Source organism: Sparus aurata, chromosome 22, assembly GCF_900880675.1.
Source record: "Sparus aurata chromosome 22, fSpaAur1.1, whole genome shotgun sequence".
Taxonomy (NCBI): domain Eukaryota; kingdom Metazoa; phylum Chordata; class Actinopteri; order Spariformes; family Sparidae; genus Sparus; species Sparus aurata.
Genome location: NC_044208.1, coordinates 20,485,754 through 20,511,855, shown reverse-complemented (window position 1 = coordinate 20,511,855; position 26,102 = coordinate 20,485,754). Strand labels below are relative to the sequence as shown.

The window sequence follows — 26,102 nt, the reverse complement described above, 5'->3', positions numbered from 1 at the left end:
AGACCATGCCACCCCAACATGGTTGAAAAAAATACAGATATTGCAATATTATCATATTAGAAAACATTCTTCAGTCAAAAAAGGACAAGCTGTAAAAACAATTTAATTTAATGAATAATTTAATTAGAAATGTTACAGCAGATCCTTACACACAGAAACGTGGTGTTTAATGGAGTCACTCCATGGTGTTCTTACAAAAGTCATCATAAAAACATAATTCATTTCATACGTACGTGTATGTGGATACATTAAAAAAAAACAAAAAAACTCATGAATGAATCTGCTTCTAGCTCATCTACTAATCCCAGACGACGTTCCTTCACTGTTCTCACCTTTCCTTTTGAAACCTTTGACCAGTGGATCATTTCTCTTCAGATGCTTGAGCAGACGTTTGTCCTGCCAAGAGGAAAACACTAGTTTAAATCGAGGCATGGAAAAGACTTCAAATGTTTTCGTTTCAGTATCTACATTTACATTCGATACTCAGCCGCTGATTACACTGAGGGGGAGGAGGAACGAGAATTTATGGAGTAATCAACGAGAATAAGGGGAGACGAAGTGGGGATTTCGAGTCCTCAGCACTCACAGTCACAAAACGGTCACTCTTTGGGATAAATTTATGGTCCAGGTACTCTAAGATTTGGCTGGAGGGGGCGAGCACGTGGAGATGGAGGTGATTGACTGAGGTGTAGGGAGGTTGGTGGAAGCCCAGCCTGTGGAAGAAAACAAATCAATGCTACGATCAGCACGTTGACAAGCAAGTCAAAGTACATTTAGTTTAAGCCCCTATAACAGAGAGTTATAGGGGCTTAAATGAGAACACTGACACCACCCAAATGTGAAGTTTACAGCTAGCTTCACATCTAACTCTCCAACAGAAAACACATAATGAGTGTATTCTTAAAAGCTATATTCTTTAAAACTTTGAAGGAAAAAGAGGTAGACACTCAACTGCTACCAGTCCTCATCTACCTTATGTCGTTCATATCAGCGATCCCTTGCTCTCGTAGCACGGCTTTCCCAAACTCAGACATCCGTTCCACTGTTGGATAAATTACTCAGTTATTTCTCTGTAAATAATATACCAAAGTAAAGGAAATAAAAATAGGCTTAATAGGAAGTAGCTTAATATTAAACTGAAGCAGTTTGAAGAAGGAAAAAAAAAAAAAAAAGTTAGTTCTAAGTTAGCTCGGGTACAGTACATCAAAGGGTAGCATGCCAGTGTAACAGGAGCAAGAAGAAATAGTGTACTAGTATTCTACTAGAACTGACCGAGGCCGATGTGTCCCTTGTGCAGGGCGTGGCAGCTGACTATGTGCTGTATGGGTACGACCAGGTAATGATGGGGAGCAGCAGGGTTAATGTCTCTAAAACAAACCAGCTCCTTAGTCTGTTGGAGGGAATGGAAGCACAGATTAAAGGACAAATTAATCCCCCCAAAAAACAAATTTCAGTCATTATATACTCAGTTTTCTTAGTCCACTATATATTTATGGAGCCTCACAGCTACACAGTGTCGCAGCGTTCTTATAAAACGCTGAAGTCGATGGGGACTTGTTTTAAAAACGTAAAAATGTGTTTTCAAATCAGCTTGGGACCTCGCGGCTTCCAGAAATTTGGATTACATCATTACATAATGTAATGTAAATGAACTATTACATTGTTATTATTTTTATTATATCACGTAACCATCATATTATGTGACCCAATTCTTCAAGAGAGAGAGCCGTTCAGGCAACACAGTGAGTTAATTTGGAATTCATACGACGGCTTTATCGGTGTGAGAAGTTTTAATCTTGATGACGATCATTTCACCTGTGATTTGCTGACTAAACTTAAGATAAAAAATAAAATAAAACATTAAAAATTCTCTACTGTAACTCATTTAAAATAAACATCTTTTTGAATCAATTTGAGATCTTGGGGCTTCTGGAGGCTTGAATGGGGTGAGTAGAAAATGGCTGAAATTGCTGTTTTGGTCAAACTGTTCCATTAAAACACACACACACACACACACACACACACACACGTTAATCTAGTCTAGTGAATGCAGTTTTATTCATAGGTCATGTGGTATCACTCAATCTGCAACAGATAGTGGAAAGTTTGTTTGCAGTGCTCCATGTTTTAGTTCTGTCATCTTATCACTTCCTGTACAACTCCTGAGGAGCAGAAAACTTTGATCTGTCTGATATTGTAAAAAAATAAAATATCACCGAGATTGATTTTTCTACGTGTTGAACCACATAACTTTCTCCTGATGTATTCTTAACCCTCTATGTCAACATTTGCTTGATGTAGACTAGTCTTGATGATCTATTTGCTACATGTAATTATTAATTTGTATTATTTATTACATTTTTGACTGTTTTGGCAGAGACATAAGAGGAAATTCGGTATAGCCTTAATATAAGCATCGTTTTATACAACTGTTTAAAACCCCATACAACCTAAAGTGCAAATATAAATAACATTTGTGTTAAACTTTAATGTTTTTACAGCTATTAAATTCATATTTGCCTCCAACACCTATTCAACCCACATTACTTTTGGTACTAAGGTGTCCTCTAACTTACTCAATCAGTCGTGGTAGTTTCACAAACTGAGCTTTAGCTACAGCTGAACGTTCGTTTAAAAATAGCATCTTACCTTTTTAATGATTGTCGTTGTTTTGTCTCTGTCGTTGGCTATCAAACAGAAAACACAACTTTCAACTACTTCTTCCCCTGAACCCGCCATCCTGTCTCTCTCCCTCCTCACCTCGGCTTTTTGTCACTTCCCGTAAATGGTACGTCAGCTCGTGGGCCAAGCGCGCCGAAGATCGTATGTGTGCGCGAAGATGGATAACTGACCGTTTTTACTAAAAAAGCTCTAAACCCTCACAGCTGTGGTGTCAGAGAGGTGAGGGGGAATGGGGGAATCTTTTACTGTCTTTTAAAGTAGAAGTTAACAATATTTAACGGACTTCCTTTTCCTTTGTATAAATTTCCTTTTAGTTGGCATTCTGTGGACAGCAAAGGGAGAATTTCATTGTACAGAGAGGCATGTTTCCTAACTGTGCATATGACGATAAACACTTTGAATCTTGAATCTGCATGCCAGGACACCCTATTTTTGAGGGTTTCAAATGTTGACAGGATGACACACTACACAGCAATTTCGATTCTGATATGTTTTATAGCATAACTATAGGACTAGGATGAGCACAACATACTGTAGAATAAGCCGAAATTACAATTCAGTTCAATTTGGCCACACATTTAAGGTCTAAAAATCTTAAATTTAATGTTAGCCATAACTGACATTGATTATATCGTATCAGATTTGATTTAAACCTAATGTGAACAAATTCAATGCTCTGATGATTGCTCTCTTTCCACTGTAGTTTTATTAACACGATAATTAACAGGTCAAGGGGTGTAAGTCTACCTGGAGATTTAAATATACAAATAAAATGAAATCCAATTTTGAAAATGAGAAACTTGGTGAGGTGTTGAATGTGTGGTGCCTGAAAAAAGAGGTGGAGTGAAACCTCACTTTGATCTGAGCTAGTCAGTTTTAATCTACAGAGTGCTCCATCTTTCTCAATTAGTGATCTTTAACAAGATTAGAATTTCCTGTTTACGTTCCATGTCTTTTCTGGAACTCTGGTGACACAATGATAATGCTCAATTAAAATCCGTGGTCACAATAATTAAAAATCAACACATGGACACAGAAGTTGGAAACGACCCACTTGTATAGTATATATATATATATATATATATATATATATATGACATTTATTTCGATTTAAATGTGGTTGCAATAACAACACAATAAATAGATCCTTAGTGAAATTACAGACAACAGCAGTTTTGGATTCACAAGAAATAATTATTCAGGGAGCATTCACAGTTACAACACTGAACAGCTAAAGACAACGAAGCTCATTTTCACATGAAGCGATTAACTGGCATTAGTGGAGAGTATGGCAGGAATCATAACAGTGGTGTCAGACGTTTTTTTGCGGTATTGGCATATTCATGCACTTTCATGCCCTGTGTGTCAAGATACACAGGGTATCAATGAACGCTTAATTTTCAGGTTAGTAGATCTGAACTTCTAGTTAGTGGCATACCAGAGTGCAAAAACAAAACAGAAAATCCCTTTTTCCACCCATTTTGAAGTAAATTAGAAGCCGACCCCCCCCCCCCCCCCCGGTAGTGCTGATCAACAACATTCCTTAACAAGTGAACACTGGAAGAGTGCTTGATAACAAAGGGCCACGGAACAACGTTGACTGTCCATTAATCCTGTAGTGCAAAGTGACATCATGATAAACTTCTACTGTCTGTGACTCTCTGAACAACAACCACAAATTATATTTAAAAAAATCAAGAGATTTAAAAATTAAGTCCGCGCTCAAAACAAACTCAATACTGACGGCAGTCTTTTTATAGTGCTTGTTGTATCCAATAAGAAACTGAAATGATCAACACGACACTTGTATAAAATTACAACCATTATAAAAAAAACAACAACTCAGCATTCTTGATAAAAAAACCAATGTAAAAATAAAATGCAAAAATAAAGAAAAATTCTAAAATATTTTATAAAATAAGAGGAACTCGCAACAAATCCGAAATTAAAATACAACACATTTGGTCATCGCGAACATTTCCTTACCGCTTGTTTTGGTCTGCGCAGGGAATGAAAATATTTGTGTTTACGTTGGAAATGCAATGGAACACTCTCGCTCAGTTGGTCTAAAAACTCAAACTAACAGAACTCGATGGCCTTCAGGGGGAAGTGCAACACGTCTGTTGTAAACAATTACAGAATATTTCCTGCAGTGAAAGTTAATTTAACGCTGGAGGATCTGAGAAAATCTCCCTGGCAAATGTTCACTTCCTTCACGATTTTGAAATTCATTGCGTCGCTAAAAAAAAAAGAGGAAAAAAAAAAAAAGAGATCTATCCAAACCTCCTCAGTTCAAAATCCTGGACATTACCAAACATACAAATTTCATCAACCATTATTTCTGCTCAGGTTTACCTACAGCATCAAGGGACACTTCTTACAAACACACTTAAAATCAGCTCCTTTTGGGAGTTGAACCTGCAGCCTTCATTCTTCTCTCTCTGGCGGTAAGGCAGGGAAAGCTGGAGGTGTTGTCGGATGTCTAAGGCAGCCAATGAAATGAGAGCAACACTCCTATTTCCACCTTTAAAAAGGGAAGATGAACCAGACTTAAAACTGGCCAACCTACCTGCAGATCAACCTCAAAACGGGCTACAGAAGAACTTCCTGTTCTGTTTTCAGTAACAACAGCGTAGGCTGCCTCCTGTCTCCTCTCACGGAGCATTAAGAGTCGTTGTGGGGTAGCTACGTGTTCTCCTCCAAGTGATGCGTAATAGACTTGGGAGGGGGAGGAGGAGGTGTTTGAAGATTTGGTGCGGAGAGCAGATGTAGAAGTAGCAGGAGCGGGCGGGTGTGGCTACTCGAAGGTCCAGACCTCCAGGCTGTGGATGTTGAAGTCTTGCTGGGCGGAGAGTGGCTGGTTGTTGAAGGTGGCGCATTTGGTGGTGGTGCCTCGGTACAGCTCGGCGTCCAGCCACAGACCCAGCTGACCCCTGCGGAGGACGAGACAAAGAGTTCGGGAACAGGTGTGGAAATCAATTCGATTTGCTGTCAAAGGGTAGATCTACTTACCCTCCTCCGCCCAGCTGCAGAGAATCTGTGTTGCCCTTCACAAAGTAAGAGTTCTCTCCCGTCCAGCGATACACCTGCAAACAGACAGCAAACAATGCTCATATTACCGTTTGAGGAATAAAGGACCCCAAATATGTTCTTAGGCTAACTGAGTCCTGGTTTCTACCATGCAGGCTGGTTAAGTTCAATTCAGCAGAGTTTATTATACATTTGAAGGGTTATGTTTACACATTCATAAATAAAACTGAAATTGCAATATCCAAATTGCCCAAAGGTGCATTTTCTTCTTGACAAAAGGCTAAATGTGTGACAGAACAGTGTTATTATTAAGTACTGGAGTGCCACAGAGACGTCCTGAACTAAATCTTTTCACCTACTTTAAAACACAAGTCAACATTCGCCCCACTCACACACACATTCATTCAGAGGCTGCCATGCAAGGCGCCACCTGCTCGGGCTCCAAGGGCACTATACTGAGCACTCCTGTGGAAGTGGAGCTTCAGTTAAACAAACCTTGATCTCAGGACAGAAGCTGTAGAGGAATGTCTCTCCTGTGCCGTAACAGTGTTCACTCACTCTGAAGGGATGAGTCGAGAACGCCCCAAATATCTGTGATCGGATTCCAATGCAGGACAAAATGTCAAAAAAGTTATCTTGGAAACAAATACATCATAAAGTAGTTGTTAAAACTCCTGTGTGATTGTTTATGACTACAGAGAATCTAAAATTCCTCTGAAAGCGTACGTTTAAACTAGAGCTGTCCCAAACGTTTATTATTTTTCAAATGATTAGTCTAGCGATTATTTTTTTGATTAGCCGACTAATCTAACAATTAATTTAACGTTACATGACCAAACAAAAGTAACGTAGTAACTGTCGTTGGTAACTTATATGAGGAAAAAAATACCGCAGTTGTAGGCGGAGCAGCGTCTGTCCTCCCGCCTGTCCTACCAACTCTTCGTCACATTTCTGCCCGAAAAACTGCGCCTGTCACCGGCAAAAACCTTTAACTCACTCAAGTGATTGTGTTGATAGAAATCACCGCGATGGTCAGCCCTCCCGACCGAGACTTCAGTGAACTTTCCCCCAGAAAACAGCCTCCGTCCCCGCAAGTGACAGAGTCACGCAGCGACCGGTTTACTGATGGCGATTATGTAATAATGTAATTTTGCGCGAAAAACTTAACTCTTTCACCTTCCAGGATGTTTAGGGGGCCTGGTTCTCAATCACTACACATTATAAACGGTCCGCGGGTTTAGATTGACAGGGCGGACACCTGGGAAACACCCCGACGTCATCATCATGACGTGTACCATCACGTCTCTTTAGGAGCGGCAGCGCAGCTTTCTGTGTGAATTACATGGCGGTTCGTCTTTATTCCAACGGTGCTTCGCTCTGTGTAAATGACCAACAGCAGAGAATTGACGAACCGCCGCTGCGGCGTTGATACAGCGTCTCTGTGTGAGAGGGGCAATTCTCAGCCTCCGCAGGTACTACCACTTCCTGTTTGGGACGACGCGTCGACGCAAATTATTCATGTCAGCGAATTGTCGACGAATTTATGTCGTCGCGTCGTTCCAGCCCTAGTTTAAACTAGAGTGATTTTTAAAATGACCACAAGGTGTCGCCAAAGTCACACATTCACGTTAAAATATTACAAATCTGAAAACCCCTACAACTCAGTCAGCATTTGTTTCCCTATATCATGGTGTATGAGCAACCCCCCCCCCCCAGTCATTTACATCCTGACCAACCTGGCTGTCCATGTCTTTGACGACCAGCAGTACAGGACTGTCCACGTCCTGCAGGCTCCTGTACAAAGTCTTCAGGCTGGTCCCGTGTTTCACAGTGCTGTAGGCCAGTCTCCAGGGGTAACCCTGCACACGGGCTGGCAGGCGACAGGCGAGCTGAAGAGCAAACAGATCATGATGAGTGTTTCAAACTTCATTCATTCTCCTAATAGTTAAAGTAACATTATGCGGTTAGCAGCTAGTTGCAAAAACCTTCTCCATGTGTGTGTCCTGCAGCAGATCGCTGGTGTCACTGAGCATGGGCAGCGCGTCCACTGAGTCTCCGTCACAGCTGCCGAAACTCTGCCGACGCTTGGCCTCGTCGATGGTGATGATCTTCGAGCCAAACAAACATAGAATCCAGTCAACATCCAAGATCAAAATCAATGGCACACAGGCTCAGGTGAAATAGAGCTCTGAAACCAGGGGGCCATTTCCTTTTCTACTGAGCTCACCTCCCAGCTACAGGATGCAGGGTCACTGAAGAAGTTGTCAATCATATCCAGCTCATCTTTCTCCACAACGACAAAGCCTTGCTCTCGAGCCTCCTTCCCGTACACATCCGGAGACCACTGGACGAAGAACGCGTACAGATGGTCGACCCTGGAACAGAAACGCGCACATATGTCCATCGGATTGCTTAAAAAAAGCACATTACCAACTCAAACACGTTGTAGTTTAACACCAGATCCCTTTATGGATTTTCATCACTCAAACCACCATGACAATGAAGTGTAGTGGTATTTATCAATGCTGATGAATAAACAGTTTAAATAATTAAAAGTAGTGAACAAAAGACGGAAATATACAGTTTCTGCCACTCCCAAGATGTAATAGAAATGGAATCTCACTTTTTACAACAAGAGACCTTTAATCATGTGCTACTCCAGCTGACAGGGATGTGGTTTGGGAACTTATTATTGTAAGAACTAATCGTCCTCTCACCTTTCTTGTGGCACAGCAAACCAGTACTCTGGCTGTTTGCCCCGGCCCCCGAATGAGTGGGCGGGGCTAGAGGACATCCCAGAGACAAAAGACTTTCTCATTGGTTTTCCCACTTTGAAGCACAGGAACATCGGAGGGTTTTTACTTTTCTCCTCTGATGACAAAAGCATGTCTATTGATATTAAGACAAAGAAAGAGTTTGGTTAGTATTCACACACATTTAACTTTGAGAATCCCCCTCTGGGTTTTACGATCTAGTCCCTTTTCTACCTTCTATTGGGGCCTGCATCCTCTCCAGCAGCCAGGACTTCACCTCTGCCTCGTAGCTTTTCTTCCGTCTCTCCTCCTCGCTGATTTCAGCTCCACCTGCTGGTCTGTCTGGGCCTTGTTTCTTCAGACTAGAGTCCCCACAAACCTCCGGGGCCTCCTTTAGACTCAACTCCCTGTTTTGGTCCTCTAGCGCACTGTCATGTGCGCCATTTAGCAGCTCTTCGGTCCCTTTAGGTTTTATATCTTTGGTTTCAGTAACCTTCTGGCTCATACGTTTGTCACCCCGTTTTTCAGACTCTGAAGAGGATTGTATTGACTCTCCATCCTCAATGGAGCTGTTCTGGGCTACGCCCTCATCCTCGTCATCATCCAGCTTCCCTTTAGTTTGACCAAGCATCGACTTGTCCTGGAGGACCCCCCAGCCTGGGCAGCTTGGTCCTAGATCCGGCTGGTCCCTGCTGACAACGCTGGGCGTCTTGGAGGACGTCCCCTCTGCCTCTTCGGTGCTCCCGTTGAGAGTTGGCTCCAACTCTGTGAATCCTTCATCAGATGGAGATTTCTCTGTTTGCTCGCCTTCTGTGCTCGCTGGTATAAAGAAGATGAATCAGTATTTTGTTTAATCAATCTGCAGAGGTTAGAGTCCAATTTGTTGCGCCGCAGTTTCATAATAATGAATCGAACATTATTTCTAATTTCTCATAGTAGCATTTAAGAACTTCTTATTTATGTTTATGTAACTCAAAGATCGAGAATTAACGAAAGATTGATGCATTTAACTTTCAAATGTGTGCACCATTTTCTTCCAGGGGGAGCATGCCCTCGGACTGACACCCTCCCACCACACTCTCTGAAAATCCTGTGGTAAACGGTGACACAGTGTATGTTTCACAACACCAGTTACCAGTTTCTGAGAGGGTTGATTCAATGTCGTCCAAAACGATCGTTCTCTTCTGATCGAGTGCCTCGTAGCGGCTGAAGGGGTTCAGATCCCGCTCTGATGGCAGTTGCTCCCACTCGCCGGGCCTGTACACAGGACACAAATCCTGGGGTAGGTCTCTGTGGGGTCACGGGGCATCACACATACCGCACCGCAAACCAAGGATGGAAATGAAAAGAGGGAAAAAGAAAACAAAAAGAAAAAGGTCCAACACAAATTAAAAATGAGAATGATATCAACCAAACGAAAACAAAGTAATGCATGTGATGTATAACAGCAAATTAATTAAAAGAGGAGCGATAAATGAATAACAAATCAAAAGTTAAAATGAAAAGTTGCATAACTAGAACAACTGTAAGGTTTTTAACTCAGATTACAAAAGATGTGGTAACAAAGGCAAATGTGTAAAAATCCTCAAAAACGAAAATGGGCTTTGTACAGTTCTATTTCACAAGAACATGAAAATGAAAGGAGGAACCGGAAAGGGGAAATCAGAGCTGAGGACTTGAACAGACAGTTACAAAAGAGGCGACTGAGAAAAATTAACGTGTTCAGGATTCCTTACGACGGCAGAGCGTCTTTGAGCTTCATGCGCGACACGTCGTCATACAGCGCCACAGAGACGACCTCCTCCATCGGACAGATCAGGCCGTACTCCTCGCAGCCGTGCTCGATCACCAGGGGGTCTGACTTGTGGGGGTCGAACATGATGTTGTTGGGTGTCACAATCAGCACGCCTCCCACCACGCCCTGCGATAACAGCACAACACACAGAGACACAGCAGTGATGCACAATTGATGCCTGCAGGCTCCAATATAACCAAGGTGGATGATTCAGTTATCACCTAATTTGTAGTGGAGTATTTTGGCAGTAGTATTACTTAAGTAAAAGAGCTGAATACTTCGTCGGCTTCTCACCATGCCATCAGTGAAATATTTGCAGCTCATCTTGATGAATTTAACTGTTGCAGGGCTCTCGTCCTCAGAGTTCGGGGAGACCTCACGCCGGAGGGACGTTGCTGACGTGCAGTTTGAAACACCGTCCTGCAGGACGTTAGAGACACAGATCAGAGACCTGAATGTTTGGCCAGAGCCAGACATTTCATTCCCACTGACAAGTGCTTACTCACACCATTTGTTCAATTTTTAATCCATCCTGAAGGACAGAAAATCTGAATTGACTGAAAATAAAAAAACATTTTGAACCCTCACAGTTAGACCCAGTGTAGATGGACAATTTTTGAAATAGCTCAAAACACCAGAAGACTTTTTCCTGTTATCTAATAAATCAGTAAGTCTAATTTAACATATCTAATGGAAGACATTGTATCACCAGTACCTGCTATTTTGACAAAACCAAATTTATCATTTAACGTCTGCTGTCTGCAAAATAATGAACACCTTCGCACTCACATGTGAAGCGTTCTCTGACGAGCCATTTGTGAACGAGGGATCAGTGCAACTCGGAGACTTTAGGTCAGTCTCTGTCTGGTTCATGTCAGGGACAAACAGCTTCTGTAATAGCAATGATGGGTGGCGAACGGTGAGCTACAGTCCGAGGAATAATGAGGGAGCTGGCAGCAGTGGTTATTTGTGCTACCGACGAGGTTCTCACCTGACCGGGGTAGACGCTGCGGGAGAAGAGCTTGTTCAGCTGGACCAGTTTGTTTGGGGTGATGTTGAACTTGAGTGCGATGCTGTTGAGTGAATCTTTCGGCCCCACCTGTATCACGAGATGAAAATGAGTATATACACTACAGCCTCTCCGCTAATCATTATGTCATTCGACGTGCCATCGCTGTACTTTTACTCACAGTGAACTCCACTGTCCCTGGCGGCCTCCTCTTCTCCCTCTTAGCCTGATTTTTACTTTTACAGCCATCGTCTACAGGAAAGGAAAGATAAAATGAAAAGAGGATATTAAAACAAAAGAGAGGAAAGTTAACACAATCCGATAACGGCGATGCTAAGAAATCCCCCAGCAGGGATGACCTTATCTTGCTCTTAACTGCCATTTGAGAAAGTACCATTTTTTTTGCCCTGTCATTATCTGGCCTTTAAAAACACTGCCCCACACAAACACTGAAACAGTTATCATAAAACACGCACAAACAATCTGACCCTTGTAGTAGACAAGGTCCACAGTCAGCACTTTCTTCTAGCCAAGAACACAGGAGCTATTAGCGTACCACTCCCTGACTGCGTAATTACACTGCTGCTGCCTCCTCCATGGAAACTGAGGGCATGACTAAGCATCAGACAGCCAGACTCCAGCTGCCTATGTTCTTTACTGTACCGAGCATCAAAGGTGGGACTGCTGTCGCTTCTGTGACCATGGTCGCTTATTCATTTAAATTAGAACAGGAGCTACATGTTATCTTTGTCTAAGCTTTGTCAGAGCTTCATATTTGGTTTGATAGGCTGCAGGTAATAATGTCATGATGTCAAGACATGCCGCAGAGTTTACACAGCTGGCGGACCGACCGCTCGCATGACAGGAGTCTATCACCACAATCAATAGGGAGGAGCTGGGGATGATATGTGCAACACATAGCATGATTCATTATGCTGATAATGCAGCTTACACTGACATCAAAAGGAAGAAAACAAGGTGGAAAACAGATATTCAAACTGCGCTGCCAAGTGGTAGAATAGATTCTTTTTTTTTTGCTTATTTTGTCAATTAATTCAGTAATTCTCAGTTTAAACACTGACTTCAAGCAGCTTGATGACAGAGTCTACAGTAGCCGACTGCATCACAAGGCAACTATTGTGATTTAAGATTTGCACCAGCTCGTAGGAATCACACACTTTGTGAATGCAGCAACTTTAATGTCGTTACCTTCTGTAAAAAACAGCACAGGATAAAAGGTTACGCAACTTCCTGTTTCAAAACTGCTGAGGTCGTTCCCAGCACAGAGGACCGTTGTGCTGCCGTATCGGTCAGATGGTGATCATTTAAAATAACAGTGCAGGTAGTAGCAGGGACACGAACACAGCGGGACTAATACCTCCAATAAGTCGACAAACTGCTTGTCTCAAAATTGGAACAAATAAAAAAGCCCGAATACTTTTGTAGAAGGACTTGTTTCTTGCCTGGAATACAACTGATTTCGCTTCGAAAAGTTACATTACACCAAAGGCAATTATAAATGCCATAATAATATTTATAACTTTATTACAATTCTCATGGGCTTTACCCGAGTGTTAACCCACCATGATGTCACCCATTGGTTTGTGGACTGCTGTTTTGGAGCCTCCAGTTTGGCAATACTGCCGTCGCCATCTTGTTTTTTTGGAATTAGAAGTGACCATAGTGAACTGGGGAGGATATCCTAATTGGATATGACCGATAACTCGGAAGACATGCTGTGGTAGCACCTAGTCAGTCACAAGTTAGCCACACCCTAAAGCATATCCTGCATTCTTCCCGTCAATTTTTCTTTAAATGGGAACATAATTTACAAAATGAACATCATGCTCTGTTGAAGAAGACCTGCAACTAACAACAGAGTCCATAAACTAATTTGGAAAATGATTAAGGAAATAAATAAAGTGAGAAGTAAGCTTAATTGATATCAGACTTTTTTTTGTAACCAGTGGAGTGGAGGTTTAAGGCACTTCCACATTGGCTTCATCCATATTTCATGCAATCAATATCTGTACCCTGTTATCCTGCACCCGGGCTGTGTTGTGCCATTAGTCTGACAAATAAATAATCAGGTTACAAACAAATTGCATCAGATGTAACCCAAGGAGAGCGTTCCCAGCTGTCCAGCTGTCCAGCTGTCCGTGTAGTCTGATCTGATCTAGATCTGCACGAGATATAGTGGAGTTTTCTATAAATATTGTTGATTTTATTTGCCATTTATGGCATCTAAAGGCTTCAGGGTATGTTCCAACATATGGAGGTTCAGACGCAGGCCTTACCTGAGCCTGCAGGTGGCTTTCCTGTTGTTCTCTGTAGATCCGTCTTCTTGTTGGGGTCGCTGTCATTTGGGATGTCCGGGCAGGAGATGATTGCCGGGTTCTGCTCATTCACGCTCTTCTCCGATTGGCTTTGCTTGAGCTGCCTCCGCCTCTTCAGCCTGTTGGGACATGTTCACACCTTCCGATGAAGTAAGCCGAAGACAGTGATGGCCATTTGATCGCTTTCGTTCTACCGTATGTCACGATAAACTCCTTCATGCCAGGATCAATATACAGTAATTGCAAAGACGTGCACAGACATATAAACCCGCTGAATGCTATAAACACAAAAACACCATGAAGCCGACTCAAATGTGATCCTTCTGTACAAGTGCTGCCATCTTGCTCATGGTTATCACACTTTTTTTGCTGCATCAGCTGGATTCTCTGCTCAGACCATCTGTTTAATCATTGAAAAGGTAAGGGGATGATGTAATGGCATCTCCAGGCCCTGTTGGGGTTCATTATGGGGGAACACTGCAGTGCAGCGGAACCACCGGTTAGTGGTGCACTTAAGGATAATGCAAGCCCCCACTGAAACCTTAAGTGTGTGTATGAGTATGTAAAGAAAAGATAAGACCGGATTGATTTATCTTAAGCTGTGAGTGAAAGGGGAAAGTGTTGCTCTGCCTTACTTCTGGGCAAAGGAAAAAAAAAACTAAAGAAAAACTAAAAGACAAGCGTTTTAAGTGTTCGAGTGGCTTAATGGAAAAGGCGGTCGATAAGGGTGCAGACAGACCGAGCTCTCCCACAGCCTCGAGTCGCTCTCCCGCTCTCTGACTGATGCAGCAAACATCTGGCCGTGAACTCAAGAATCTGCATTCTCCACAGCAACTGTTTCACTCTGGGCCATTCTGCAGAGTATCTTAATCGCTCTCTAGCATTCGTATTACTATTCTACCTCCTTCTCATCTCATCTGTATCCATCTTAGCGTAATAACGGAGGTAACAAATTGTCAGCAACAAATGAAACTTCTTTATCGTGCTTTTCACAGAGCTAACACCAGAAAAAAACATAACAGGCAGGCCATTATTGGACCCACGTGTATGATTTTAGTGTGGTATTAATGTCTGACAACTATGTTTTTAATCACATGTATATAATTATGCTTTTATTTAAACTGTTGAGTAGAAAATGTGAAAGCAATTCTCTATAAATGTGTGTATGAATGCACAGCATAATTATTCATTTTAACAGTATTTCATTTAAATATGTTGCCATGGCAACAACAATAAACTGGGGACACTACACACTTGAAATCTCTTGTTTCTCTTTTCTTTTGCCTTCATGTTTGCAGTTGTTTGGCTGGAAAACAAATCTTTTTCCTAAACTGCTGTTCTCAAACAGACACCAGTAGGCTTCCCTTCAAGATAATCGAAACACTGATGCTGCCACTGCCATGCTTCATGTTGGGATACTGTACGTTTACACTGATTTGCATGTAGTTTACTATGATCGCCTCAGAATAACTTTCTTCTCATCAGAAGATGGAACCCTTTCTCACTTTCATTATTCAGTCTCACACATTTCTTGTGGCAAATACCGGCCAGGATGTCGTGTGAGGGTTTTTTCTCAGCAGCCATTAAGTTGTGACTGGTGAAATCTCCAAGGCAACAAATGCAGCTCAGTGGCAGGGACTCTCTGTCTCCGTCATGGTGCTCTGCAGCTCCTTTGCAGTTGCCATGAGCCTCTTGGTGTTTTGTGCGCAACCTGTTCCCAGAAAATCTATACTTTTTCCATGTTTTATGCATGATCTCATTGTACTTGCTGTACATTGGGTGTCTTTGAATCTCCGCCTTGCTGCAGACATGTCTGGAATATTGTTTTTCCTTTTACGGATGGCAGTTTTTTTTTTTTTCATTTCCCAGGAAACTCACAAATCAGCAGCTGAACCTTGCAGGCATTTGACCTAAAAGCACTTGTCACATTTTTCACCATGACATCAGAAAGTAATTTTGCTCTTGGGTTTCACTTTTATAAAACAATCAAACACGAAAAAGTCCAGGACGGGTTTACACTTGTTATTGGTACATGTGTAGGCTCCACAGCGACCTTTGCTCTATTTGACAGGAAGCGGGGCAGCATATGGCGCAAGCAGCAGGAGAGCTGCATGTTTCAGGAGTAGCTGTGTTGGAAGATAAGCCCGGTTTTCCTTCCTGACATGTCCAATCTCTGGGCTCAGCATCGGCCTTTACAGTACCAGAGGTGCGACGTATTCGTCACTTTTGTTTTGCTGCTCAACCCCCACAGGTTTGCACCCTCCCTTTATAGGAAAACGCCACCTCCGAATCAGCTCGAAACCTGCATCCCATTACGACTTCATGTACTCCAGACCCAATAATTAGAGAGCGACTGAAATGCGACGCCATTACACAACATTACCAGCATAAGCAAATCCCGAAAACACAAGACAAATCACAGGTTTGTAGTGTGCCAGGCTGTCTGCGATAGCCTGAAAGTAACCCGAGACACAATAAGAAAAGAATGAAACCCATTAGGCTGCAGTGCATTGCCTCCCAGCAATAATCACAAGTACGCACTCAACAACTCTGACACTGACAGCACACTCGGCACGTGAATACTGTCGACAAGCAATCTCAAATATGTATGTAAGAAAACCAGTTGAACAAGACATATGCAATTCTCTCACACTATGATGATACTGTTCTGTAGAAAAAGCCGGGCAAAGATGGCAGAACAAGAACAGTATTAAGGTTTTTAGACACGTAGCAGTACGCCCCTTAATCTCATTTATCGACTTACATTATTCACCCCGCTCTCCAAAAATGAACACCCTCTCCTCTCCTCACCTCACCGTAGCTGTGACAAGCCCTCTCTCCACACACTTCCTGCTATCGCGTTTCACAATGCCGCAAAAAAAAAAAAAAAAAAAAATGTAGAGTCGACACGATCCCAGTGGGTCAATTCTGGCAAGAAGTCTCTGACGCATGACTCGGATTAAACATATAATACGAAGGTGTATCAGCTGGGTGCAGATCAGACACAGGTGACTTAACTGTACTGATGGGTGATTCAAAGAATAAATAATTAGCTAATGCACCTTGACTGCAGAATGTCAAGGTGTAAATGGCCATGCAGCACAGTGGAAAAAAAACCACAATGTCACTTCTAACAAGCAGGAACAGGCCAGACGTTTTTGTAAAATTGTACTTTTGGACTGCACACTCCAGCAAGTGAACTAAGAGACTTCTTTGCAACAGATTTATTTTATAATATCTGTCAGGATGAAGAAACACTCCCATTGAACTGACCATGTGATGCTCATAATTCACTGAACCTCGCAGCACTTCATGGTCATTTTAGCCGGGATGTGGAGAGACAACACACTGTAATTGCAACTCACGATATATGAAAGCCTTGCTGTGCAGCTAATAAATCACTTCAATTGCATATATTTGCACACTTTTTTCCCCTCAGTGTGTTTCGCCATTTTCAGATTTTACAATTGCTCTTCCCGTGTCCTCTCTATATATTAAATCTAATGCTTGTGCGCCTGTTCTGGAAGAGGAATCCCTCCTCCTGATCTCCCCTCCTTTCTCCCAATAAAGGCTTTTTCTTTTTCCAAGTGGAGGAACTAAAGACGGAGTCACGTGTCATACAGATTATAAAGACTTCTAAGGGCAAATGTTTCTGTGATCTGGGGATTTTAAAATGACATTGACTTAACAAACTTTAAATGGTAACAAGGCTGTGCAACACAACCATATATATCATGTGTCGACAGAGAAATGAGAAAGAAAAAAATCATATTTGTATTCTGTGTTTTTGTATTTTCTTCTGTTACTGTATTTTTAGCATTTTCTGGCACTCAAAATGTCTGAAGTGCTATCTTAACTTATCTTAAATCACGCTAAAACACTTGTCTTCCTTTGGACGACGCTTTGCATTCTTCTGCAGGAGGGAAAGTTCAATTGTGGCAACACAAACAAACACGGAGGAGAGTGAGCGCGACACGACATGGAGAGGATCTCGGACCAGCCAAGAGGAAACTGAAAAAAGGAGGAAATAATCTAATGACAAAGCAATTTTGATTTGTCGGGTATATAATTCAAATGTAGTCATTTCAAATAAATTATGAATTCATTAAATTTCCAGAAAATCAAGCATATTGTTGTATGTATTGTTGAATGAAGGGCTTTGTGATGGAATTCATGATTATCATGGATGATTCCATTTTAAATTAAAATTTTCATTGCCATTGAAAAACTGGTAAAATCATGATGATGTGGCAATTCTCCCGGTCTCTTTGTCATATTATATCTGGAGAACAAGCTTTGTGGGCAAGAGCATCTCTGCAGCACCAGAACATTTCATTAAAACACAGTTTTGTGACACATTTTACCTTTATAAAATGCAATTTGGATATTGGACTCAGTCATATTGCAATTAATTGTGCAGCCCTAATGAACATGAACATGAACTAACCTATGTCGAGACATGACTTTTGGTTACATGGTTGACTCGGACAGAATTAAACTCAACATGAATGCAAAACTGACCATCTGCAGTCATTCATGAGGCAATGACTGATTCCCATGTACAGCCCGGGATACAAAGAAACGAATCAAAGTGCAAAACATACAAATCAAATGTGAGTGACACACATGCGAGAGTCTCTTTACCTTGCAAAGTATCCCGGCTTCCTGTCTCTCTTCTCCATCAGGCCAGGGTCCCTTAAATCTTCACGCAGTCAAACGCATCCATACAAACACCCACCCACAGTGTGTCCAATCCAGCAGACACACACACACACACACCACTTTTTAAGGGGAGATCCACCTCTTCTCACACTGTGCTCTCAGGCTTCTTTCTTGTCCTGCAAAGAGAGGGGGGAGAAATAAGCTTTTGGGGATTAGCGGGCTCCTCTCTCAACAGCACTCACTGCAAGCTAAAGCCGTACAGCTGACGGTGAAGCCTCATCAGCCTAAGTGGAGGGCGATGAAAGCATCCTGTAATAAGCATGTAGGGCCACTCAGCTGACAATGGCTGACCAACAGGATGGAAAAACGCAACCCCTTCTCTCTCCCCCTCTCTGTCTGCTGAAGAGGAAGAGACACATCTGCTACTACTTAATGTCGCTACAGTAAACATGTGTTTTATTATGTAATTATTTCCCCCCCTCTACCCCGTCTCATCGCATAACAGCGTGTCTATTCTTGGCTGCATCACTTTTTGCAGGAATCCAAATTAGACGTAAACATTCAAGACCACCACGGGTGCAGTAGCAGCTAGCTTGGGGAAATAAGAGAGAAAGAAAAACAAATCACAGGATTAAGAGGAAACGAAACATTAGATTACACACACCGAAGAAGAGAAATTTGGCAAGTTCATCCACGTGTAGCCTTGGACGTATTATATAACAGCTAAAAAAAAAAGGCTAATCACAGAAGGGAAAGGCTACATTTGTTAACCCACCTAGCTACGTTTTTCTACATTTGCTGCTGCGAGCTAGGTGACTCCTCTGTGAAGCCTCTCCTTGAGGTGCAGCCTTGAACAAAAGACACCCAGATGTCCAGTTATTGTGCTAATGTTTAAAACAGTCCGTGCCACACTACACGTTCAGCGAACACGCGCACGGTGAACAAGGTCCAGTCCGCCCCAGCTGGCTCCACAGCTGATGCTAACGGCGCTAGCTAGCCACTTTGTTTACAGGACAATGGCAACCTGGCGGAGATAAGGGTGTTTAATTCGGCCGAGCCGTATGTCCCATTCTCCTCAAACAAGGTGGCGTGTGTCTGTCCGTTCAGTCCGGCACAACGATGACGCCAAACTCTGGTGTTCAACGACGCGTTTAAGCGGTAAACGCGACATAAAAACAGGTAGCTACAGCAGCCCACATACCTTGCGTGCATCCTCAAACAGCTAATGTTAAAATGTAAACGGGTCCCTCCTTTACTACGCCCCCTGGTGTCATGTGCACTGTAAAAACACGCGGCAAGCTAATCTTCATGTAATTTTAGCGCCAGGGGATGTGAGCTAAAGTTTGCTAGGCTGAGGTTATTAGTATTGGTCGATATAACAACCGCGGTGTAGGGAACAGTCCATAACTCACATTATTATATCCTTGAAAAGAGCCACTGTATGAAAGGGAGATGTTTTTCTTGTTACCATGACGCTAAAGAAGCAGCTGTCCCTGGTGGTCTAGTGGTTAGGATTCGGCGCTCTCACCGCCGCGGCCCGGGTTCGATTCCCGGTCAGGGAACACGTCTTTTGTTATGATCCAGTCACTCCATAGATAGCGAGGGCGGTGGAATTTAACTTTTAGGTGGGGCGGTACAAGATAAGTATTTAAAGAGACAGTTCACTCAAATAAAAAAAGTGCCTAGTTTTCTTCTTTAGGGAAATATTAGCCTTAGAGATGACTGCCATCAATTGAATATAATGAGATTATATGGTTAAAAAAACTCAATAATTTAGCAATGTTTTCTGGTATTTATGACCCGGTTACTCCAGATCATTTACAGACCCTCTTGTGAGCAGTTTCATGTAGGAATATATACATCTGTTATGAGTAAAAGATTGAGGGTTTTCAGCAACGCAATCTTCTCATCTTTCAGTTTCAGTTGATAATGTTTTTTAAACGTCTGAACAAAACACACTTTAAATACTGCAAAAATATCGCTACAGTAAACATGTGTTTTATTATGTAATTATTCAGGAATCAGGAATAATTTTGGGCATATTTTTTTATCACACCGTTTTCCAAACCATCCCTCATGTTGGAGACCAAAGCGTGAAATACAGTACACCTGACTTTGTCACCTTCTGACAACCTCCAGAGTCATTAACCAAGTGTGCCGATAGGTGGCGACAGTTCACAACAAATGGCAGAAGAAACAGGTCTGCAAGTGGTGGAAAAGGCCTGCTGTAGGTATATAACACAGATTACAGATTAAAACAGTTCCCTGCAGCCTTAATGAGCTTTTACATGTCTTAAAGCTAAATAAAAGAACAAACAGCATTCAGAGCAGTGTGTTGGAGACATGTGTTTAACATTTGTTACATATAATTTCCTCAGTGCCGCCTGAAGTCTGATATTTCCAACACATTTGTGACGTTAACTCAAATATAATCAGCAATGGTTTTCTATCTCCCCCATTCAAGCTTAGTTAAACCTGACCTGTTAGAGATAGAGAGCAATGAGACGGAGACAATGTGTGTTTGTGGAACTCGGGTCCCAGAGAGCCCCGGCTGCAGGCCCTCTGATTGGACCAGGCAGGAGTTAACCAGTTCCTGGCTGGCTATGTATCTTGGCAGTTATTTTGACAGGCGCTATCATTGTGAGAGAGGAGATAAGTTGTCTTAGGGATCGCCATGGCGCCGGTGTGTCCCTCCTCCGTCCTGTTCAGACTCTCATCAACCCCCCCGCCCACCCTGCTTTGAGCAAAGGATTGTGGGGGACTGTTTGGTTGAGAAGCAGGGTTTGTGTTGGCAGGGACCCCGGTGCTCTGGGTAGCATCGTCCCCCCTTCAAGACCTTTAGAGCCTTCATGTGACGGGACAGCCACCCAAATGTCGCTGTCCACCTTCTTTTACAAGCTCTCTCTCTCTCGTCTTTTGCCTGATATATATTTGTATTCAAGCCGTTAATTGCAAGTTATCTCAGATTTTTCTGCCTTTTTCTTCTTGAAAGCATTAAAAACACACAAGACAGGAAAGGAAATTGCGTTGAGGCGGACGGAGCGGGGAAGGTCCGAAGAATTTTTAAGCACTAAAAAAAAAAAAAAAAGCCAAGGATGAGCTCTAGTAAACTTTTGACTCTTTGGTGAGTAATGTTTTCAAGATGTGGCTCTCAGACAGGACTATAATAATTGTCTAAGCCCATCAAATCTGCAGCACTCCTGGTCTCTGTGTGATATAAGATCTGTACAGTATACAGTCAGTCTCATTTCAGCCTCTGATATTAGAATTTTTTACTGTACTGTCCTGTCATGGCCCACAGACAGCACACACACACACACACACAGGAATTTATGCAGCACAGGATGAGCAGAAAAAGGAACAAAAGGAAAAGATGGTTTTCATGTGTGCCGCTGAGGATGCATATGTGTTCTTGTGTGCACCAACTAATAGCACCATATTCAGCAAATATTTAGAAATAAACAATATTGATTTTTATAATAATATATCAGCTGTGTCTGCTGTTGGTGTAGGGGAATTTAAAAGAGCGACAACTGTAGCAACGAAAATTGTTTAGCTCTCATTTTATTCTGTTTCTTGTTTTACAAAGTCAGTATAAATAAAGATAATTTCCTGCTCATATCTTTTAAAATTGTTATACCCACAAAGGTCTGACCCAGCGCCGGCCTTGGGGAGATCTAAAATCATTTCCCTCAGACGTCATACACCTCTAGCTTAGACTACAACCACTGATAACTTCAAGTACGCTGTGGCAGCAAGAAGCTGCAAAACCTAAACACTGAAAAAAAGATATGTCACACAAATGATAATTGATAGGAAATATGGGAGTCTTAGTTCATTATAATGAACCCAACCTGTGAAAAAAAGCGCTTCATATTTGAGAAACTCTTCCCTCAGACAGTGTTTTTATCTGTGTGTTTATGGGAAGATGTAAGAATGCTGACAGACTGTTGTGCAATAAACCAATTAGGATAAGAAATGTTTAAGAGTGAGTTGTTATACATGGAGCTAATGACAGCAAGTGTTAAAAAAAAGGCTAAGAGTCCCTCTTACAAACCCTTACAGCCAATATCAGTGACAGATTTACAAGCTTTGGGTTGAGGACGACGCAGGGACGAAAGTATATCTTCTTTCCAAAAGTGCCTTATAGCCTAATATAACAGGTTTCTATTGGAATATTGCTTTTTTTTTTTTTTTTATCTTGATGTGTGTTGTTCTAGTTTCCTTGAGTAATTGTTTATCAAACGTGAATAAGCAGCTAACTAAAACCACCTACAAAGCAAATGTTAGCTTGTTAATTTATGACCGTTTTAGGGTGAGGAGGTAGGACATGGTTTACATCTGATATAACACTTGATTTAAGTGCTGTGTGATGACAAAGATTGTTAAATCACGTTTCACAAAAACAGCACAATGCACATCATATTTTTAAATGTGATACCAACCTTTCACCAAATGTTAGGCCTATATGCTAGACCAAATTACAGTTGCTAGCAGTTGTAACCATTTTAGACATTAGGCTACTAAAGTCTTAAGACTACTTGCAAAGACAACCCCCAGTGTTTCGCAGGAACAGTTAAAGGAACTTCAGCTTCTCACTGTGCTAAGCTAAGCTAAGCTAAGCTAAGCAGCTGCTAATCGTAGCGACATATTTGCTGAACAGACACAACAGTGGTAGGCCTATTCTCATTTAAAATGCTAAAATGCTAAAATCTTAATGCTGTTGAATAGCCAAATGATGGTTTTTAAATTTGATTTAATAGAAAAACAACACAAGATACATAAAACTATGCTAATAAAGTTTGACTGAATGACCAAATAGTTGCTAGCAGATGTAATTGATTTGTACTTAAGGATATTAAAGTCAGAAGGCTACTAGAAAAGACAGTTCCAGTGTTTTAAGGGAATACTTTGACATGGAGATGCACTTACTAGCTTACACGTTGTGCTAAGCTAAGCTAGGATAACTGGTTGCTGATTGTAGCACCATATTTAGCGGACCGACTCAAGAGTGCATTCTCATCAGGGGAGCAGGAATATTGTTTTATCACTTTTATAACTCTTTAAAACCCTTGGGTGTGACACATCATTCAATACTTAAGATGCGATGGAGACACATTTACCACTTCCTTGGTGGTCTAGGAGAGTCAGGAGTGACTAAAAGACCACCTCGTAGGTTGCTGTGAGGTTAATGACCCCCCCTACACACACACACACACACACACACACACACACTGGCGACCAGTCAGTTAACAAAGGGAAGGGAACGAAAGTGATGGAGACATGACTTGAAACACACTCTATACTGTATACCATCCAGTGCCACTACACCCGCTGTCAATCTGCCAAGTCAGCTGAGGCACTGCAGCCATGACCTTTGACCCAGGAACTGAACGGCAGGGGAGAGGTTATCAACGTCGAGGTTTTTCGTCCTTAGAGCTAAATGCCCAGACGGTGCGGGAGCCACACCTCGAGGAAAGGGGCAGACTGGTCGTAGGAAACCTGACAGAGAGATGGACAAGAGCACTATATCACCCCTGTCAACCACACAGACGGCCTCTCATCAGCGTTTTTGATCACATGGCCATGGTAGGGGAGCAAACAGCGCATGGTTGTTTACCCTGCTTATCAGTGGTGTTGTAACAAGTCGAGGAACACACAGGCTGACCTCAGCGCACACACATGCAGCCAACCTCACCTTTGGCAAATGCAAATGCAAAAAAAAAAGCTACAAAAAATCTAATGGTGCGGACATTTTCTGAATCATTTCCCGACTTCTACTTGACAGACCTCGCTCACAAGAAACAGAGGTCTATATTTACACTTAGCGAAACCTCGATAATGAGTAAAGATCTTGAGCTATTAGCTAACGTTACTAATAAATCTTCCTCAGTAACTCTTTAACTCTCCTCTGATCTCATCTGCCATAAAAAAGAGGCCTGTCCTGTACTGTAACCATCACTTTTCTGAAGAAACAGCGCAGCCTCGGCTCAACTTGTAGGTAAAACTATGAGCCCCATCAACCGGCGACTAATAAATAACCACTATAAATTCCCGTATGAATTATGACCGCCCCTGCTCATTTATGATCGTGCGATAAGTCAACTTTTCATGCGCTGCAAAGGTAATATTCCTCAGAGAGGCAGAAGATATAAGGGCCATGTTAAAGGTAACTCGAGTGTGTGCTTACTGTGTCTGAGTGTCTACATGTGTACGCCGTTTGATGTGTGCGTTCTTGTGTATATGTGTGCGCTCGAAAAAGGTGCACTCCCACTCTCACACTCAGACTCTGGTTTGTCCAAGCCAGCGCCACATCAGTCCATCATCGCAGATATGGCTTGTGGTCAGATAGCAGGTCTGGCGGCGCACAAGACATTTTGTCCACTCTGTCATGTTTACTTATAATGATAAGCTTTGATGGATTCCCTGCAAGCTATAGACGCCACGGTGCACACACACACACACACACACACTCACTGATCCACACGTGCGCGCTAGTGCACACACTGTCACACATGCACACCAACAGAACAGCGTACCAAACTTAAACAGTAGATTAAAAAAAAATTCCAAATGTTAACGCGAATGTTAATTTAGAATACATTCTATTATTTATACACTTATGAATGACCAGATAAGTACTCCAGAATGATAAATATGAGACTCTCCCATGAACTCAACTGGACCGAGAAGACAGAGGTCAGTTTGACGTCAGGGAATATAGCAACCACATTGTTGACTTCCTCAAGGCAGCTACATTTAGCAGCAGTTAGCGCTCACTTCCGTTACAAAGCTAATGGTATCTGTCCATCAGGACACTCCATAAATCACCTCAATACAGTGACTGGTTGCTGTTGTCATTTTAAGAGGCCTGCAGGTGTTCACTGGAAGGCCTTAACATTTATTTTAGCAACAAGTAATGCTAGCTGTCCAGAGTAGCTGGTTAGCCTTAGTTAGCATTTTTTTGGCAACAAGTAAAGCTAGCTGTGAAATCAGCAAACTTGTTTATTTCTGTTTCTGTGTAAAGATATATAATTAAACATGGTGGTCTGACCTATCTGATGTCTCCGCTGTGTTTATGTACAACATCACCTTGCTAGCATCTTCAGTATCTACAACAGCGACATGTTATGCTAAGTGTTAGTTTGGTTGCAATCAAGTGGCCATTTTCTACGTCTGTGGCCCAACCTGTATATTAGCTCTCCAAACTCACCTAAGTGAAGTTGTTGTTATTATTTAGATGAAAGCATCAAACATGCATTTTGGATTACATACAGCAGTTTTCTACCCAGAAGTGTATATATACACTATATCGGCATATAGGTACGATATAGAGCAAGACGTATGTGTTGAGAACATTTACACGTTGGTTTTGACCTCATGAGAACTTTGAATGCGCAGTATGTCATTTCTGCCACTAGGGGGTCTCTCAATCAAAGCGACACAAAAGATGTAAGTACAGTAGTGAGGGATCATGGGAGTAGTTTTAATTTTGTAAAACAGGACTGAGACAGAAACGTTCGTGGGCGAGGTCATGTTTTAACGTTTGCTTCACTCTCAGATTTCTGTCTGGAGAAAGCCAACATGCTGTCAAGTGAAGGGAGTACATGTGTTTAGAAATGGATTCCGGGCGTGATTTTTTAAAATATGACAAAAGACATTACACAAGCGGAAATGTTTAATTTGACCTCACTAGTGTTCATTAAAGATAAAAAAAACAAAAAAACAACTCTGTGCACCATGAATGCCTCTCTAGTTCAGGCTCGATGTTGCACTCTGTGATCTGTTGGTCGGCCTGTACAGTGTTTCCATTGGGTTCGGTTTACTTTAGCCTG

The 26,102-nt window shown here is 42.1% G+C and overlaps 2 protein-coding genes and 1 non-coding gene across 7 annotated transcripts; 1 reads left to right on the top strand and 2 right to left on the bottom strand.

Moving 5' to 3' along the window:
* Positions 1-101: 101 nt before the first annotated feature.
* Positions 102-2,759, bottom strand: LOC115573496 (histidine triad nucleotide-binding protein 3-like). The gene is made up of 5 exons (XM_030404256.1): positions 2,650-2,759; positions 1,273-1,390; positions 973-1,042; positions 587-713; positions 102-396 (listed from the first exon to the last, which is right to left on the bottom strand). The coding sequence occupies exons 1-5, from the start codon at positions 2,737-2,739 to the stop codon at positions 292-294; spliced, it is 510 nt and encodes a 169-aa protein (XP_030260116.1). The 5' UTR covers positions 2,740-2,759; the 3' UTR covers positions 102-291.
* A 1,096-nt stretch (positions 2,760-3,855) lies between these two features.
* On the bottom strand, positions 3,856-19,658 carry ncoa7b (nuclear receptor coactivator 7b). 5 transcript variants are annotated; one of them, XM_030405737.1, is made up of 17 exons: positions 19,469-19,658; positions 18,250-18,443; positions 13,567-13,724; positions 11,451-11,521; positions 11,252-11,359; positions 11,050-11,151; positions 10,555-10,680; positions 10,202-10,386; positions 9,601-9,755; positions 8,700-9,284; positions 8,430-8,601; positions 7,940-8,087; positions 7,698-7,820; positions 7,449-7,601; positions 6,208-6,303; positions 5,695-5,768; positions 3,856-5,615 (listed from the first exon to the last, which is right to left on the bottom strand). In XM_030405737.1, the coding sequence occupies exons 2-17, from the start codon at positions 18,285-18,287 to the stop codon at positions 5,480-5,482; spliced, it is 2,430 nt and encodes an 809-aa protein (XP_030261597.1). In that variant the 5' UTR covers positions 18,288-18,443; positions 19,469-19,658; the 3' UTR covers positions 3,856-5,479. The 5 variants fall into 5 exon arrangements, with proteins under 5 accessions (XP_030261597.1, XP_030261600.1, XP_030261598.1 ...); XM_030405740.1 differs by having other exon boundaries at positions 9,601-9,722; positions 19,469-19,657; XM_030405738.1 differs by lacking the exon at positions 19,469-19,658 and adding an exon at positions 19,043-19,462.
* Positions 19,659-19,757: 99 nt separating this feature from the next.
* Positions 19,758-19,829, top strand: trnae-cuc (transfer RNA glutamic acid (anticodon CUC)). The gene has a single exon. It is a non-coding gene; the product is annotated as a tRNA-Glu (tRNA).
* Positions 19,830-26,102: the final 6,273 nt, after the last annotated feature.

Coding starts and splice junctions, on each gene's coding strand:
- LOC115573496 (XM_030404256.1), bottom strand. CDS start 2,739: ATGGCGGGTTCAGGGGAAGAAGTAGTTGAAAGTTGTGTTTTCTGTTTG. Junction 1,391..2,649: donor CAACGACAATCATTAAAAAG/GTAAGATGCTAT, acceptor TCCCTCCAACAG/ACTAAGGAGCTGGTTTGTTT. Junction 1,043..1,272: donor CAAGGGACACATCGGCCTCG/GTCAGTTCTAGT, acceptor TTTATCCAACAG/TGGAACGGATGTCTGAGTTT.
- ncoa7b (XM_030405737.1), bottom strand. CDS start 18,287: ATGGAGAAGAGAGACAGGAAGCCGGGATACTTTGCAAG. Junction 13,725..18,249: donor AAGCCGGGATACTTTGCAAG/GTAAAGAGACTC, acceptor ATGTCCCAACAG/GCTGAAGAGGCGGAGGCAGC. Junction 6,304..7,448: donor TCAAAGACATGGACAGCCAG/GTTGGTCAGGAT, acceptor ATCCGATCACAG/ATATTTGGGGCGTTCTCGAC.